General features: G+C 37.2%; 1 protein-coding gene across 3 annotated transcripts in view; it reads left to right on the forward strand.

Annotated features, from left to right (window-relative positions):
• The window catches only part of Dlg5 (MAGUK family member discs large 5), a 451,629-nt gene that overhangs the window by 268,300 nt on the left and 163,416 nt on the right, over window positions 1-19,913 (forward strand). For all 3 annotated transcript variants that reach the window (XM_076172266.1, XM_076172267.1, XM_076172268.1), the window contains exon 7: window positions 4,543-4,644. In XM_076172266.1, coding sequence (XP_076028381.1) covers window positions 4,543-4,644 — 102 coding nt within the window. The remainder of the gene's footprint in view (window positions 1-4,542; window positions 4,645-19,913) is intronic.

Genomic DNA, 19,913 nt, shown 5'->3' on the forward strand with positions numbered 1-19,913 from the left:
CTTGAATCCGGGGGCAGAAGCTTCCTCTTTGGAGATGTAGGTGCGGTTGGGTAGTTTCTTCCAATAGAGGCCGGTTTCGTCGATGTTGAACACTTGCTTTGATGAATAATTCCCGTCTTCTATAATTTTCTTGAGCTCTTCTGGGAATTCGGCTGCAGCTCGAGCATCAGCTGAAGAAGCTTCCCCAACCAACTTCAAATTATGAAAACTGTGCCTTTTTTGAAATTTATTAAACCACCCGTTGCTGGCAGAAAAAGGCTTCTTGTCCCCTTCAATGCTGTCATAAATAGACAGCGCCTTCACCTTAATCAGCGCCAAGCTAACCGGCACACGAGTCTTATTTTGATGCTCAATCCAAGTTGCAAGCATCTTCTCCATCCTTTCCATCTCCATAGGGCGAGAATATGATGACTTGTTAGCTTGTAGAGGCGTTCCTGATTTGGCAGCTTCACGAATCTTGGTGGAGTTTTGTTTTATGGTCCTCACCGTAGACTCGCTGAGGCCCATTGCCGCCACAATCACATTGTTTCTCTGCCCTTTATCTAACCTGTCCAGAACTTCCAGCTTTTGCTCCAATGTCAATGTCTTCCTTGCTTTCTTCTGCCTACCATCACAGGCTGGAAATGTCGCTGGGCGCTTGGGAGCCATGGTAAACAAGAACACTGATGATTTGATGAACACAGAGATGCTGACACAACGAAGCGTTGGTAAACAATGAGCTTGGTGGCGAGAGGGATGCGGAGGCTGGAATCAGCTAGCCTCACCTAGCGGCTGCCTTACGGAACTAAATCGCAGCCCGCGTATTTTAACTTTCCGGATTTCGCGTTACTCTGAGGAATTTGTGTAATGTGAGGAATACCCCCTAGTTTTGGACACCGCTTTAATGTGAAATCGCGTAATGTGAACCCGCGTAAAACGAGGATTACCTGTATCAGTAATTACACATTTTTATTCCTCTTTTGAGCCCATATCTACTAGTGATATACCTGATTTATGAAAATTAACAAACCATGCTGCCTGTTATCATTGTGTTTAAAGTTATTTGGATTGTTTAAGTTGTTAGGGATGACCCGTCATCCAGGAGGAGCCAAGAAAAGGGGAGGGGTGGTGAACGGGAGTGGAGTATGTAGGGATGAAATGGGTCAGAGTGGATTTATGCCTTTGACTTTGATTACCTCCCTTGTAAGAGGGAAAGAGCCTGTGGTATGTATATGTATTAGGTTTTTTATTTATTTATTTTTATCTAATTATTTTATTTTTATTTTATTTTATTTTTTCAGAGTATTGTAATATTTATGTAGTAATGTTTTGGGAAAAAATATCACTATCTCTTTTCCTCTCTCTGTCTCTCTCTTTTCTAGTAAATGATGAAGGTGGAGAACAGTATCAAAAAGATATTGTTTTTCTATTTTAATGTAGATCTGTATGTGAAAAAGGAATGTAGAGTAGGAGGAATTGCTGAAATTTTTGAGTATTGGAATGGGTGTCTGCTTGCACGTTATTTTGGAAATGTACTTGCTAGGCCTAAACAGACTTTTCATTGAATACAAAGTTAAGATTTGCCTCCTTTTTAGAATGTAGACACAAAATCTTATCCTCTCTTTCCTTACTTAATTGACAAAATATTTTGGGTGCTTAGTAGGGGAATCATAAATTTATGTTTCATGGTGTCGTTATTAAGTGAACCAGTATGTGTTTGTTAAAATTGGAATATGGATCCATGCATGAACTGTGCATGTACAACAGGATCTTAAGAAATGCTTGTCAATAGTATGTTTGAGGCATCAGGAACATCATACCTTTCCCCATTGCTTTCATGGAACAGCATGGTTGGTTGGTAAGAGATTTGGAGCCAACATTCTTATTAAGATTTATTGGTAACCACACCTTGTTTATAAAGCTCTGTAATGATATTGTAGGTCAAGATGACACATGGAATCACCTCCGTGGTATTAGAGACATTAGAATTGGTTCGTTTATACAATAACAAACTGAATAATACAAGTTTCTGTGCAATATATATGACATATTCTACAATTAGCTAATGATAAGCTTCTGACATTTTGTTTTGGTAACTATTCCAATTATCTCAGATATGTCACATAACTAGTGTTAAATATTCTTTAATATTTCTTGAAACCATTGATATATATTCAGAGTACTAAAGCAAACATGAGTAGCAGCATCTAACAAGCAGTGGTATTAAAGATATGATGGACACCCACAGAATGTCATATATGTATATGTATATATATATATGTATATATATATATATATATATATGTATATATATATATATATATATATATATATATGTATATATATATATATATATATGTATATATATATATATATGTATATATATATGTATATATATATTTTCCAATATTTTTCTATGTACTCTATTTACTAAAAAGCTTCTTCCCCCTTATAATGTAGGTAGCCAGCCAGTCAAGTTGTGCATCTACCCTTTCATCCCACACCCACCCAACACCCATTTGTTTTCCCTTTTATCCCAGCTCATTGTGGATAAAGGGCCATCCCTGGTCCCTGCCAACTGTCTGGGCCATAAGCAGTGCAGAAAGACATAGCACTTCTAAAGCAGGGCTTGACAGCCAAAGATGGTTTACCCCCCACTTCTTCATTTACACCTTGACCCTCCCTCCTTCCCTCATCCATTTGAGTAGAAAAGACCAGGAGAATTCCATTCAGGCTGTATCAATTTATCATTCACAAATACAAGCATCCATACCTATCCTATACCTATCCTTCTCTCTTCCCTGCTCAACAGACATTCCCTTTTTTACCAAGGCCCCTTCTTCCCATCCATCCATCCCATTCTCAGTCTAATCAAGTTTGCAACGTCCACTTTTGTTTTCCATATTTTTTTTTTCTTCTTGTCTTTCCTCTTGCATCGTGTCCAAATGCCCAAACCCTTCCAGTCTTTGATCTACCCTATCTGCCCATTCCCTTTCCACCCCTGCTCTCCACTTGATCTCCACATATCTCACTCTATCCATCCTAGTAACCCCCACTGTGCCTCTCCAACACTTCCAAGATGTTTACTTGCTTCCTTCACTCAGCGGTTTACCTGCACCCCTGACTCCAACATGCTGTGCTTGTGTGGTTCTTATTATTCTATGTGGGATGGGTGGAGGGTCGATACATGCCTTGGCTGACTACCTCCTTCATAAGGGAGAAGAAACTTTTTTGTATATAGCTATGAGGTCACAGGATTGAAGCTTCGTGACCATATTTGATTATTTGTATATAGATGATGATTATATATTATTTTTGCCATGTTAATATATAAAATTAAAAGTAATTAAAAGTAGTAGGTACAGATATAATTTGCAAGTATATTAGATCATAGAAGGCCACAGATTTTCTGCAAGAGAGACCAGGAGCAGTGGATTGGTTGTTTCATAAAGATATCCACCATATTTAGTTGGTGGCCATAATTTCGCTTTGATAATAAGGTAATCATAATTAGTGTTGATTTATTATTTGGGCAAGGTGATTACTAAAGATTTGTATGTAATTTATATTGCTTAACAAAGTAGTAACAGCTAATAAGTTTGTATTTCCAACAAACACTTAGCTTTATACAAGCCAAATTGTATTGGCAAATGTAAGAAGTAATTAATACCATGGAGTGGTTTCCGTAGTCTTGCTTACATTAGTAGACCACTAGTTGAGACAATAATAATATGAAGTTAATAATGAGCCCATCTATTACCATATATATTAACTGCATTATTCAACATGGAAGCCAGTGATATATGACAATGGCTTTAACGGCCAAAATAACATCAAAATTATATATTTTTTTAGCATTTTCATACAATTATTTCTTTGATAATTTCTATTATGCATGTATTTTCCCATTTTTTGCTTTTAGAATTCATGTTAGATGTTGAACATGAAAATTTAGAGAATACAAAGAAACAAGAAACGTCTGAAACAAAGAAAAGCTATTCAATAAATAATCTAAGTCTGTGCTAATAATTAGAAGTAAGTACAGAACATGTCTTGAGTGGGTTGGCTCAGGGTAAACCAAATAGAATTTAGTTTGTTAAGATCTTTAAATGTAAGTCTGTTCTTTGTCTGGTGGAAATTCTAGTAGGCTGGTCATAGGTGGAATCTTCTTAAAGGGGCAGCAATAGAGTTTTAAGCCAATTTCATTGTAGTGTACAATATCATATTTGATTTTAAAAGTTAGAATAATTTGTAGAATTTTTTTACATTTTACATACGTAATCTTGTATTTTATTAACAGTGAAACTACTCATTGCATTCATGAGCAGTTTTATCATGAAGAAATTAAATTAGGAAACAATAAAGTTGTATGTATATAATGTTAGATGACTAATGCATCAGCATTTGTACTTGCCTTTATGAGTTGTACACTTGTTAACATATCAACAGTCTCTTTCAAGTATTTTGTAGATATATATGCCCATTATTTAGTGACTCCTTAATATACTAGAAAACAGGTATATAATTGTTTTAAAAAATATTTCTTTTTTTCTTCATTTGCAGGTTGTAGCGGAGAAGCAGAAGCTGGAGCATGAAGTAACCTCCTTGCAATCTATAATGGAAGACGACCGTAAAGAAATAGCTGATTTACGGAGGCAACAGCAGGTCAGCAATCTTCTAGTACGAGCGTTTAACTGATACCATCTAGTACTACAGGGTGTAGCCATACCCTAGATGGTGATTTACTACTACCACTACTACTTTACCATTATTACTACTATTACTACTACTACTACTACTACTACTTCTACTACTACTACTACTACTAACCACACTGGCTTCAGTTAGATTTGGGTACATGGCTTGCACATTCATTGGGGTTTTATTTTTCTGACAGTTTGTAATGCACTTTTTCACAGTTGCTGATTACATTATTAGGTGTACAGTAGGAGTGAAAAAAATTATGAAAGAGTAAGTAATATGTGTTATTAAGTATCCTGTACTAAAGGTATATTTTATGTGGCCTTTTTTTGGCTTTTCTGTGTAATTAAGGTTACTGTTCCCAATTTTCACATTAATTACAAGGAACTGGAGTAATGAGTAAACTATAATAGATTTGTGTTTTTGTGTTTGTGTTTGTGTGTTTCATGGTAAATGCCTTCACAAAGGTAGAGACTGGTTTGATTACTACTGCAGGATGCAGGAAAGGATAACTACTCACCAATAATGAAGAAAGCTACACTGTTTTTCATAATCTCCATATCTCCTAGAAATCCATGGGGAAATGATAACTACTGGCCTTCACTTCTAAAATCAGGCACTCCAAAAAAAAAGAAGGGAGAAAATAGAGAAGTCAGATTCAGCAAAGATTCAGTAGAGGCAGCAGACCACTTCAGAGTTCATAGGAGGAAAGGAGTCAGTCCCAAAATAAATTCAACCTATACATCAATAGTTTTTTGGCAGAGTTGCCTCTGGAATTACATTTAGGAAGACTTGGGATTTGATCTACACCCTGCCTGTTTGTAATTTTGGATAGAAATCATAATGAGCTAGATACAAATTTGAAACCATGAACTTGGTCGGGTTCTATCATGTATGCACTTTAGCATCGTACTTTTTTAAATAAGGTGTCTTTTCCCTCCAGGTGGGGGTTGCCATTGACACTGCTCTGGTGCATTATAGCCGTTGTCATAGGTTTGATTTAGGGATGGGACGCTTTTCTTTCCAACTCAAATGAAAAGGGGAAAAATAATGTGTATGTCTACTAGTCCCGTTATTGTTATTATTTATTTTTATTATTTTATTTATTTATTTAGTTTTGTATATTCTCTTTGTCTTTTTTCCAAACTTCCAGGACCCCTGAGCACATCCAACTTTGCTCCTTCCTATTCTCTTCCCATGCTAAAAAAGTACCATGTCCTCCACTCGTACCTTGATTGTCACACCTCATCCACATTCATCTACTTTTGCTTTGTATGCTGACAGTCTGCCTCCTTTTCCTACATTGTCTTTTACTTTCACCTTTGAATTGTACACTTTTGTCAAGCATGCCTTCATTCATTGTTTCCTCATGTTCATGTCATCAGAGTAACATTTTGAATATTGGTGGTGATGATAATTATCATAGTAATAGTGAATATGATAATAGTGATAATTCTTGTATAAATTTTTACTGACTGGGAAGCTGCAGCCCCACAGTGGCTGGCAGCATTCCTTTGGGGTTTCCCGTAGATTTCTCTTGGAAGAAACACTGGACAGTTGTCTGTATCGTACTAATGTGGACTGTTTCAATGTCACTAGCATATAATAGTAGCAGGACGGGAGCTGTTGTCAGTTCTGTTCAGATGAAAAGGTATGGGAAATAGAGTTTAAGTTGGTTGAGAGAGATTTCAGGCCTAGTCCAGAATCTTTATATTCAGTCCTTGGAAGATGCACCTTAAGGTGGGTGGGAAGGTGTTGATGTTGGACTGTTTTATAGTACTATTTTTATGTCACTGTCTTATAACAGTAGCAGGAAGAAGATAGAAGTTGTTAGTTGTCAGCTGTCTTTTTGTAAAAAGATGGAGAAAATACAGTTGGCTTACAGGACACCACTTGCAATACTTGTTGTATAGATCCATCCTTAGGTCATCAGAAACTTCAACCAAAGACATAGTGTAGAATTATCTGAACTCTGAAAAAGAGGATACGAGGTAACTTGCTTAGCAGGATTAGGAACTGGTGGTATAGTTGCTCTGAATGATCAAATTTCTAACTGGAAAGATGTTTCAATTGTTCATCAGGATTTCATTCAAGGGCAACTTCTGATCATAGTTCAGTGATCCCCAGGTATTTATGAGGGTTAGGTTCCAAGAGCCCTCACAAAATACAGTAAAAGTCCTAAATTTCGGAAGTAATGGGGGTTTGGATCTTCTGAAAGTACAATAATTTGACTTGCGTGCAAAACATAAGTTTTAGAGCACAGTTATTACAAGAGTGTTTACTCAACATTCACTTGACAAATGAACGTCCTGGCTCAGCCCAGCCATAATGCTTTTTGATGGCTAATAACTTTTTTCCTATGATAGAGACGACATTTTTTTCTGCATTTGGTGCATACACCGATTAAAAATAATTTGCATCCCAGGAAGTCGACACTCCTCTCATCTCTTCGTAACCTTTTTGATACATCCAATTTCTGTGCAGTTGTTTACATTGTATGTTTCTTCTTAAGACAGTTTGGGGTAGATGGAGCCATTATAAGTACAGATTATTGTGGTAAAGTCATACTTGTGGAGACACGTGGTCAATGGCTGAAGGAACATAACACATTGGTGATAGAAGTGGGAATGATGCAAGGTGACAGCGGCACACTGCCAATTTGATGCATTTGGCTATGTTATTTATTTTTCATTATTTTTTTTTATATTAATTATTATTATTATTTTTTTTTTTCCTATAAATTACGTATTAACCACTTCCATATGGTGACGCCTACGTAGGCGGCATGAGGAGCAAGTGGTACGCAATGATGCCAACGTCGGCATCTTGATTATATTTATTGTAGTCGTACCTACGTAATTTCCATTCTCTCTAAACTGGCTTCATCAATTTTCTATGGTTATCAAAATACACGGGTGAAAAAGAATGAACGATTGAGCACTGACTTTATTTTTTATAATGCGATTATTATGATGCAACATCGCACGTTGGGCAGCTAATGCTGCCAGACGTGCGAAGTGCCCCGGAGTGAAGAGGTTAAATTCCAACTTTCCACAACTACAGGTTTTCCAAAACAAAAAGTTTTGAAATTTAAGACTTTTACTGTAGCGAAACATTGTGCCCCCTTAAAATGCCTTAGAATACCCTTTTGAATAGTACATATTTTGTTTTAATGCCTATATATTATTTTATGGTGTAAATAAATCCTGATGCATATTTTAACATTTTTTGTAAATCATTCATAAATTTTAATAAAATTGTAGTAAAATAGACATGTACTTACCAATAATTAAAGATTGTTTATATTTAATTTTCATATTTATATACTGGACACTGCTAGTTTGCTTACTTTTAATTAATAAGTCTTTATGAATTAGATAATAATTTTTGATGTTTAAACTAGGGAAAAAAGGGGTTTTTGAGGTTTTAATTACTAGTGCAGAGATATGTAGGTCTGACAGGCCAGAGAATCACAAGTATGCATTAATTAGGTTCAATGGGAAAAGTTGAAGATCTGTGGTTTTGCAAATGGTGAGTTGTGGATAGGCGGGGTTTCACTGTCTATAACTGACATGGACTGTAGATTTAAATCTTCTGTCAGCAGTGGGAAATTGTAATGTTATAACAGATTTGTAAATGTACACTTTAAACCCACTATTGGAGAAATAATATCAGAAGTACAGGAAAACTGTATATTTCAACTACTATCTGTAGTCCTCTCCATTCTGCTGAAGAGGACTACAGATAGTAGTTGAAATATACAGTTTTCCTGTACTTCTGATATTATTTCTCTGATAGTGGATAGTATTTGAAATATACAATTTTCCTGTACTTCTGATATTATTTCTCCGATAGTGGGTTTCCGCAGGTCATTCCTATAGGAGACCCATGGCTCACAGGTGTCTGGCACCAGCCACTGGATTGGCCCACAAATCACTCAAAGGAAGTTTTATCGTGTTGTTTGGGCAATGTGGGATAGGGTCTTCAGTGTCGTCTGTGTGGTGATTACATCTGGAGCAGTTTTCCTCTGTGACTGAGGCTATTTTGTATTGTTACTGTTTTAAAGCTGGTTGGTGACCTGACCACAGAAGTGCTAGTATGGCTGGTGTTTGAATGTTATTGCCTGTAGGTTGTTTTCTTGCTAGAGATCATGCTGGGAAGACGAGTGTATGTATATATATGTATATATATATATATATATATGTATAATATCATTGGTGTTTGCAAAGGTGGCTAATGAGACTGATTCTTGCCTGGATGAAGTTGGATGCTTATGTTTTTAATGGTGTATGTTTTTTTTTCTTTGTGTTTGGATTGTGAGCATTTCAGTTGAGATATCTTGATATCTCTTTTGTTGCAGAAGGATATGGTGTTGTGTAGTAGTGTTATAAGTCCATACTTGTGTCTTTTGTTTTCTTTATTTATTCATTTATTTATTTTTTTTTGTGATTTTATTTTCTGATTATTATAATTATTTTACATTTTATTATTTGCATTATGATTTTATTTTATGGGATTATTTCAGTTTTGTGTAATCAGTGAGAGTATTATTATTTGTGGCTTTAGTTTTGTTTCTTGTATTAGTGCAATATTTACTGTATGCTGTGCTCATATAAAAAGTGAATCATCTGATTTTGTTAGTGTGGCTATTTGTATTGATCTGTTGTTTGTTTAAAGTGTGAGGGTGTATGTGTTGGATGCAGCTTCATATTTGTGTATTTGTGTTGGTAAGTATTATGCATGTTAGATGGAACCAGAAATGGCATGTGTTGCATTTGATACCTGTGTGTGACAAGTTTGTGGACTCTGAGCATATAGGGCAGGTGTAAAAGCCTGGGTTGGTTTGTGTTGCCAGTATTCAAAGTAGGAAACAGGTGCTGCAAAATTATAGAATTCTTGACCAGTATGATTGCCAAAATGTGTGAAACAATGGTAAAAGATTAGTTAAATCATTGGATGAGAAAGAAATCTTGGTTGACAACCAATTTGGATATAGAAAATAAGTCTTGTGTAACCAGCTTACTAAGTTCTTATGTGAGTGGTTGACGAGCTGCATAAGAGAAAGGAATGGGTGGATTGTGACAAAGTGCAACACAAAAGATTTATGTGTAAGAATATATAGGTCATAAGGGGAGTCCACTGAAATTGGTGAAATGGTTTTTAGGTGATAGACATGTGAGAACAGTAATGAAAGATGAGAAATTGGACTGGAGAGGAGTGACTAGTGGGGTACCACAGGGCTCAGTTCTGAACCTGTAATATCTGTCCATATACCAAGGGCTTCTTCCCATATATAAGGAAGGTAGCCAGCCAAGGCATGCACCTACTCCATATCCATTTCCATTCCCATTTGTTTCACTCTTAGCTCCTTGTGGGTAAAGGTCATCTCTCTGCCCACTGCCTGGGTCAGAAGCAGTGAAGCAAGACAGCACATCCACAGCAGGTCCAGCTGCTTTATTTACATGGTAACCTTTCCTCCTTGTCCCCTCATACAAGAAATAGAAAAGATGAGATGAAATCCCTTTGGGATGCATCAAATTATTGGCCATTCACAACCATCCTCCATTCACATTTATCCTCACCCGCCCTTCCCTCCTCAACAGGCATTCCCCTCTTGCTCAAAGTCCTTTTCACTCTATTCAACCATCCATCTCATTCTTGGTCTTTCCCTCAAGTTCACTCTATCCACTGCTTCTTTCCAAATTTTTCTTAATCCTCTTAATAAACACCCTCCTATATGCATTTCCATCTACATTTGTACACTTCCCCTTTGTAAAACAGAACTATACAAGCACTCTAGTCCTGTGGCACATTCCCCTCCCTTATACATTAAACAGCCTTACTAGCCAATCAGCTATAACTGTACCTTCCTTTTTCAGACACTCCGTATGACATTCATCCAACCCAGGTGCATTATCAGCTTTCATCATTTTCACTTCTCTTTATAACTCATCTTTTCCTATTTCCCTGACATTTAACTCATGGCTGTCATTTTCTCAGTTCCTCCCACTGCTACAATCCCTCCCTCCCAAACCTTTTCTACATTCAACAACTCTCTAAAATACTCTGTCCATCTTCCCCTTACTGCTTTCATTTCCGTTAGCATCTGTCCATTTGCATCTTTTACCTTTTCCTTTACCTGACTCAACTCCCACCCTTTAATCCTCACCTTTTTCAAAATATCTATTTTTTTCTGTCATACTCCTACCCAATTGAGACCCATTTTAAATCTGCTTTCCTCTTTGCTTTCTTTACCTTTTGTTTTGCTTCCCTCTTTTCCTTGTACCTCTCATGTGCTTCCCTAGTCCTACCATGCAACCAGTCCAAATATACTTGCTTCTATTATCTTGACCTCGTCATCTCACTATTCACTTCTGTTATTCCCTCCCATCCTCCTCATCCCACATGCCACTTCAATACTTTGTCACTTCCTTCCTGAAAGATACCAATTCCTCTTCAACTTCCATCTCCCGTCTATCCCACACTACCTCCCACACTTCTCTCAGCTTGCCACGGCATTCCTTATCACTTTCCATCTTATTCAGTTTGTTTAATCTAAGCACCTTTCTACCTCTGTACCTTTTGTATAGGAATGATGCGATAAATGGAATAGATAGCTATGCAAACTTATTTGCAGATGAGATCATGAAGGGAGGGAAAAAGAGAGAGGATTGCAAACTGCAACTGGAGGACTTAAGGTTTATATATGAAGCCAGATATGGAGAGTGAATTTCAGTGCAAAATCTTTGCACTCTACCAAAGTAAGAAATGGCTGAGAGAAAGACATAAATTGGGAAATTAATTAAATGCAAAAGACAAAGGAGGAAAAATATTAGGGATTCTAATAAGGGATGATCCAGTGCCAAAGAATTGTATTAAGAAAATAACAGGAGAGATTTATAATATGCGGAAAATTATAAGAATCTTATTGCATGGAAAAAGACATTATGAAGAAAATTATTGAAAGCTTGATCTATACCAGACTGGAATATGGAATGGTGGTGTGGTCACCACACCAGAAGAAATATAAGAAATCGATTACAAATGGCAGCTGTTAAGATGTACTTAAGTCTAAATGACAAGACATGAAGAAAGATTGAGAAAGCCGTTACCTGCTATATTGGTTGAGCAAAGAGAGGATATAAGATGATATGTAGATCAGAGAAATGTATGGAAAAAAATATGGTATAAAAGAAATAGACAGATAGGATTTGCTGGTATTGGCTGAAAGCTCAATAAGAGGTCAAAGTAAATAATTGAAGAAGCAAATTTGTTTGACAGGTTTTAAGAAATATAGCTTTCTGCATACAAGTGTAAATTTATGGAACAATTTGGATGAAATCCAGGCCATGAACATGAGTTTGGGAAATTTTGAATGGAGGTTCAATCCCTTGACTACATCTAAATAAATGGATCACATCACACGAGCATAGTTTGTCATACACAGGAAATGCTACAAGTAAACAAAAAGTAGCCAAGGTTGAAGATAAGTGATTAATTAATGGAAATTGAGCCTGCTATTTTGTGCTTAATAGCAACCAAATTCCCAATAAATTAAATACAGTTAGGGAATGATAGATGCACCGTATGGAGAAGAGATAAAAGAGAGTTGAGAGAGATAACAGTGGTTAAAGAAGCAAGTGTTATTAAAGGCAGCGTTGAAGTAATTTACCTAAAAAATTAACTACAGGGCTGAATAGAAGAGACCTCCACACACACACACCTCCCAAGAAAAGAGCCTGGAGTGAAGGTTAATATCAAGAAATCTTGTTAGACGCAATTCTTCCTAAAAAGAAATATTGAACAAAGTAATAGCATACTCCTTGAAAGAAACTAATTGGAGCGAGATCAGTTGGGAGGAGTGGGAAGGAAGTGGCAAAGCAGATTCCTGGAATAAGGTACAGTTAAATGTAGCAGTGGAGAACACAGCAACCCAATGAGTAAAGGAGAGGACTTGTGTAAGAATGGATGATATTCACACAAGCTAGAATGTGCTACTTATCAAAGAACCAGACATCATTGGCTCTTTGAAATACCTTTGCTCTGTAGAAAAAAGTGTGAAAATTTAATTTCACCTGAGAGATGAGGAAATAGAGCCAAATAATAATTCACACATGTAAGGGAGCCTCATTTCGGCTATTGGCCCAGGTTCCCAGCCATTCTGCAACACTGTGCAACTCTGTAGTCTCCAATGTCTCCTGCAAAGCCACACACTCCTTGACATTGGTTGTTCCACAAGACACTCCTTGGCAGGTTTCTGAAGCTTTTATTTGCTTTGCCATAGTAACTATTATAGAACAAATCACTAGTTGCAGTAAAGTCTTTTGAATAATGAAATCCAGCCATAGTGATATAGATATATATATATATATATATATATATATATATATATATATAATGTATATATATATATATACACACACACACATACAGCTACATCATGTTGTCACAATTAACATGTCATGGGAAGTTCTTTAAGGTACCATGGTATCATCTATCTTATTGTGATCTTCATTACTGAACAGTTCACCATTAACTTAATATAGACTGGTGTTTACATTTGACAGCACCAATGTCCCTCTCATTTCCCTTAGAAGCCATAATTGGGGTTAAATTTGGTCAAGATAAGCTAAGAAACTTGCAGAATTGGTGTGTCTTTCATCAGCAGATGCAGTGTAAATAATTAAACACAGCTACACTCAACACTATTTGTGGGCTGCCCTTCATTGACTGGACAGTCATTGTATTTGTATATATGCAGGGTTGTTACAGTTTTGCCAATTACAAGAATCCCTTCCTTATTTTGTATGGGGGTAGGGGGGGATCCCTACCATTTCATATGTTTCTGTGGACCTTAGAAACATCAGCATAGTTTAGCTCAAATATAGTTCAGCTGAAATGGGAAGAGGATTTATTTATTTAGATAAATTTTGTGGAGTTTATTTATAACATCTCACAAGTGATAATATGGTCATGTATATTATGCGTTGAATTCAAGTGTGTGTTCACATATGTGGTAATTATTATTTTTATTTTATTTTATTTTTTATTTTATTTTATTTATTTCTTTATGTCATGAGTATTCATCAAACCAATTTTGGCACCACGTTTCATTGTACAACTTATCTAGTGATATTAGGTTGTCTCATAATAATTAGTGTTGAATTATATGATACATTATATGTTGTATTATGTTATAGTGTAGTATTATAAATTGCATAGTATATGCACAATAACACCAGGAAAATTTAAGTGGTTTGTTGTTCTCTTGGGAAATCATCTATAGAGTGAAAATTTAACACGTATCGTGGACACAGGACTGGGCGTTTAATTGGTTGAATGGGTTATGGTTCATCTCTTTAGTTAAGTGGTTATTGGAAAATTCTAGGTTTCAGTAAGGTACGAGTACTTTTACTCACTCGTCATAAATTATCAGAAGGATCAACTAAAAGTTGACATAATAGTAGTGTTGCTCGTGCTTCCTGCTGTTTCATAATATCACTGGTGCTTTGTGTTTTACTAAAAAAGTAGGAATTTAAATTCCAAAGGTTTACATGAAGAAACTGGATGTTTTCTTATGTATCAGTTGAGGCCCTTGCCCCTAGTTGATGCAGTGGTTAAGGTTGTTCTCACTGGAAAAGAAAAAAAAAAAAAGTTTGAGCTGTGTTTTGTGTAATGAATTGAAATTTTCACCTCCTTATGTGTTTATGTATTCATTTATTGATAGGTAGTTGGTGGGTGGCGCCACAGAACCTGGGAGTTACTACTTTAAGGTTGGAGTGTGGTAAGGAAGCACAGTACATAGATGCACTCGTAATTTATATATAGGGTTCCATAAATACTGTGTTGTATGCATAGCAGCACTCAGGTGTTTCATCAGCCCCCGTTGTGTCTCGTGTGGTCATGAGGCAACATTGGTTTCTGTAGGAAGTGCATTGATTCTTAGAGTGATGGCCCAATACTATTTCTAAATTATCCTTTTCCTCCCTTATTTTTTTCAAAATAGAGTGTAGATGAAGGACAGAATGTTGATAGAAAGAAAAAGTATATAGTCGTTATCTGCATAATACTAATTTGCAAAATAATCACATATATGCAAATAGGCCTTTTCCCTTTAGTAAGTGTGGGTGGGTGGGTGGGGGGCAAGTGAAAGCATACACCTATACCCATCCAAAACCCATTTGTTGTTCCTCCCATCATACTTTCTCTTGTATAAAGGTTCATCCTTGTCTTGCACAACACATGCTTAGGTCAGAGGCATTACAATGAGACAGCACCACAGCAGGGCCCAAAACTGTTTTATCTCTACTGCTTCCCTACTTGGTAAAACTCGTCCCCCCTCACACACTTGAGGAATAGACAGAGAAATCCTTTTGTGCCTTATAATTTCCATATACTTAAGTACTTCATAAAAAGAAAAAAAAAAAAATGTGCTCTTCCTGTGTGGCTCCTATGAATTCCAAGTCTCAGCTTCATACAGTGGGGCACAGCCATTCCCACATGCAGTCTCTTTGTTTTCTTCCCCCAATTATCTATATCTCAGGACACTTAAGATATTTATTTTTTTCCATTACTCAATAGATCACCTCCACTCCTCCATTCCCTGCTATATGTGACCACAAATACTTAGAGGTTTCGACTTTCTCCAGCCTATTACACTTCAAGAACACCTCCATCCCATGGTCACCTTCAACCCATGTACACCTCATCACTAGTTTTCCCCACTTTCGCTCTCAGCTTCCTTCTCTCACATATCCTCCTAAACTCCACCACTAACAGGTTCAGTCTATGTACCAACCTAGCTACAAGCACAGTGTCATCTGTAAACAACACTTGGCTAACCTACTTCTCTCCAATTGTGCTAGCTCCAAACCCTTACCTAGCACCTTTGTGTTTACCTCCTTCACCCATCCATATGTACATTAAACAACTGTGGTGACATGACACAACTCTTGCACAATCCCACTTTCAACTGAAACCACTCACACTCTACCATCACACAAACTCCATTACTCAAAAACTTGACCTCCCTCAACAGACTTCTTCCTATTACATGCATCTGCACTTCACCCCATAATGCCCCTCTGTCTGTCTTTTCAGGTGCTTTCTCCAAATCCATAAAAGCCCAGAAAATATACATACCCTTTTTTCAAAAACTTATAACTGTTTTACTATAAAAGTTTGATCTATGCACTCTTCTCCTTTCCTGAACTCTGTTCTTCCCTTCCCTGGTTATTTCATCAGTTCCCCTGCAGATCCTCTCAACATCCTACCATATACCTTACCAGCTACACTTAACAGACTGATCCCTCTAAATCTATTGCATTCATATTTATCCCCTTTTCCCTTGTCTAGTGGAATTATATATGCACTCCACTCCAGTGGAACACTTCATTTAGGCACACATTAAACAATCTCACTAGCCATTCTGCAATAACAACTCCACCCATTGTCAGACACTTCACATGACATTCATGTAACTCAGGTGCTTTGTTAATTTTCATCTCTTTAATATTTTTTTTATTTTTTTTTTATTTTTATCAATATACACATACTTGAGGCAATGACCGGATCAGATGGATGTGGTGAAGGTGGCATTAAACAAGAGGAGAATGCCTGTTGAGCAAGGAAGGGAAAAGGCAGAAGATAGGGATGAGTAGAGAGTGACTGTGTATAGATGATACTAAGGAAGGGAGGGGTAGGGGTGCTTATGTGTGAATGATATTTTGACGCAACACGAAGGGATTTCTCTCCATCTTTTCTTTTTCTGCATGAGGGGACAGAGGGGGGTCACCGATTAAGTGAACCAGCCTTGCTGTGGATGTACTGTGTCTTGCTACATTGCTTCTGAGGTAGGGCAGTGGGTGGGATACAGGGATAATCCATCATCCATGAGGAGCTAAAATGAGAGGGAGGAAAGGGTGGTGGATGTGAGTGGAAAGGGTGGGAGTAGGTATGTGTCTTTGACTTGGCTACCTCCCTTATAAGGGGGATAAGCTCTTTGTATATAGATAGAATTCCTAGCAGTGATTGTTAACTTCTCCAGCAGTCCAAGCACATAGTTCAAAGGTGATGCCTTGAGCTAGAGCTATGCACCTCCTGGTGTACGCTGCTCCATGTTGTGGACGGCCATCACTGCCTCCCTGTCCACACTCTGGGTCAGAAGCACTGCAGCAAGACACAGCACTCCACAGCAATGTCTGACAACTGAAACTGGGTTACCCCCACAGCTTCTTTTACATGGCAACCCTACCCCCTCTTCCACTCATGAGTAGAATAGATAATGACGAGAAATCCCTTCATGTTACGCCACTTTGTCATCTATTCACGACCACTCTCTGCTCTCACATACTTCTTGCCCTCTCCTTTCCTTGCTCAAGGCTCTTCACCTCATCCTGTTCTTTGGCTTCCTCACAAGTTCACTCCATTGACCTCTTCCATCCATACCCAGAAAAAAAAAATGCTGATAAATAGAAAAAGGAGAAGAAGAATAGTTTTAGTCACATCAGAGATTGAAAAGGTTGTTAAGAATTATTGGGCCACTTTTGTCTACTAATGGTAAATTTGAACATTCAAATGAAATTACACATATCATAAACAACTACATCAATTTCATATAAATAATGAGTCACAGGTGTAGTGATGACAAGGGCCCTTAAGCTTAGTTGCTGATGTTCAAGAAGTTGCAGTCAGTGAAAGGATAAAAAAAAAAATCAACTTTTTCATGGATTCAATTAAAGAGGTGAATTATCCCCATCCTCCTTTGTCCCCTCTCAGAGGTGGGGCTGGTGACAAGTTTTTCTGGAACCGGCCCAGAAACTTACTATCACCCTTTCACTCGCATCTAATCTGTGTTCACTTTGTTTTATTTTTTCACATGAGGGGGTCAGTACTCCAGTGCCTGCCCAACATGCACAAAACCTGTGAATTAGATGTGTACCTTCAATGCAAGATGTGCATCTCCTGGGTCCATCTTGCATGCACTATACTCACAAACATTAACTAGTACACAAAGAATTGGACCTGTAGTCAGTACACACTCACACCTGAAAACTTCCCAACACAAACATATGTTAAACATGTTACAAATAAATGTTAACATCACAAGCATATAGAACTACAAGAGTGACTGATGTTCTCCATGGTAGAGAGGGATGGATGGATTGTATGTTTGGACTTGGAAAAAGCCTTTGAGAAAGTGACATACAAGAGATTGATATGGAAATTAGAAAACATAGGCTTCACTGGAAACATATTAGAATGAATAAAAGGTTTCTTGAAAGATAGACACATAAGAACACTAGTGAGGGATAAAAAGTCAAAATGAAGAAAAATAACCAGTGGTGTACCACAGGGTTCATTATATATATATTTATATATATGTATATATATATATTAATGACATGATGGAAGAAATAAGTAGCTATGCAAACCTATTTCCTGACAGTGCAGAGATCATGAAGAGGGTGAGAAGGGAATAGGATTGTATAATGTTGCAAAAGGACCTGGATGAAATAGACGAGTGGAGTCAGTAGTGGAAAATTAATTTTACCACAAAGAAATGCAAAATATTAGAAATGGGAGAAAGTAAGAAAAGACCAGTGAAGGTACAAAGTGAAATTAATAGAAAACAAAGGAGGAAAAGGATTTAGGTATCATAATCAAAGATGATCCATCACCTCTAGCTATATATCAAGAGCCTTTTTCCCTGTTATAAGGGAGGTAGCCAAGTCAAAGGAACATACCCACTCCACCCATACCACTCCCCTCCACCACCCTTTCCTCCCTCTCATCTTAGCTCCTCATGGATGATGGGTCATCCCTGTATCCCACCCACTGGAGAGACCTACAATCTCTTGAAAAATAGAAGTGATATTTCACTACATGAATGAGGATATAATAAAGAAAGCTTGATACATACTGGACTGGAATATGTAGTAGTGATATGGTCACCATACTTTAAAGATAAAAGAAAAAAAAATTGAGAGAATACAAAAGGTGGCAACCAGGATCTCTGATCTAAACAACAAGTTATATAAGAATAGATTGAAGAAACTGGGACTACCCACCTTGGAAGAATAAACAAAACAAGAATATACAAATTCCACCTAATATGCCCAGGAAAATTCAATGGTATTTAATCATATTGATGGTTTAAATCACTAAGGGGATTGGGATAAACTTGCTATCATTTATAACTCTAATTGCAGTTTTAGAAGGAAAATAGCGGAGTTCTCTCTCAATTAACAATTACTTAATTTTGATACTTCCAAAGGGTGATGGTCATTTTATGCCATTACTATTTCACTAGTAAACAATTTAAAGTTGTCCATCCAGACATGATGCCATCCTTGATCACAACCAATGGGCTTGAGCCTCTCCACAACCCCACTTGTGTCATTCCTCAGCCTCTGCCAGGTCTCTTGAAGGAAACCCACACCTCTCAGGTACCCAGTGGCCACCGGTCAACCCAGGTCACCCAGGGAAGAATATAATGATATCAATGGATTCTTACAGTGGGGCAGAGTAGGATGATGTGCTTAATGTTTTCTTTATAGTGATTACATCTAGGGCAGTTTGATTCTGTGGCCAGGCCTATTCTGTATTGGTACTGTCTTGGAGCTAGATGTGGCCTGAATGAAAGCTGTGTGTGCTGAAAAAAAAAGTTTTTTTGTAATGTCCTTCAGAAATTGTCTCTTATTTTCATCTTGTGACGGTTTTTCATTGTGCCCACTCTGAGAGGTCTTCTTTATCAAGTATATCCAAACTTTCATGGCTGTAAGCACTGCCATTAAATTTTCCCTTTTCTCTCATCTAATGTTGACTGCTCCAGGATATTCAGTTTGTTCCTTTGTGTTATCAGCAAAATCTGGAACCTTTACAGTTCCTGCTCTTTGGGTAATATATATACAGTATATATATATATATATGGGGTGCAAAACTAACGGTAGCCTGCTAGCCAGTGGCTAGCCTAAATCACGGTGGACTAGCTAAAAATGGGCAAAATCTAAGGTTATTAGTCCATGTGGCAAGCCAAAATATTGCTTTAGTGTTGTATGAAACATTATACTGTTTCATCATCATCACATGTATTGTAACTATTGTGAAAGGCCAGGTTAAATTGTGTTGCGGGACAGACAGCCCTTGGGGTCTGAATCAAATGTCTGACTTGTTTAAGATAAAAAGGTGTTTAGTTTCCTTATTTGTATGATCACAGGAATCACACTAACACA

Source organism: Oratosquilla oratoria, chromosome 32 (genome assembly GCF_046742065.1).
Source record: "Oratosquilla oratoria isolate Oo_2021 chromosome 32, ASM4674206v1, whole genome shotgun sequence".
NCBI classification, from domain to species: domain Eukaryota; kingdom Metazoa; phylum Arthropoda; class Malacostraca; order Stomatopoda; family Squillidae; genus Oratosquilla; species Oratosquilla oratoria.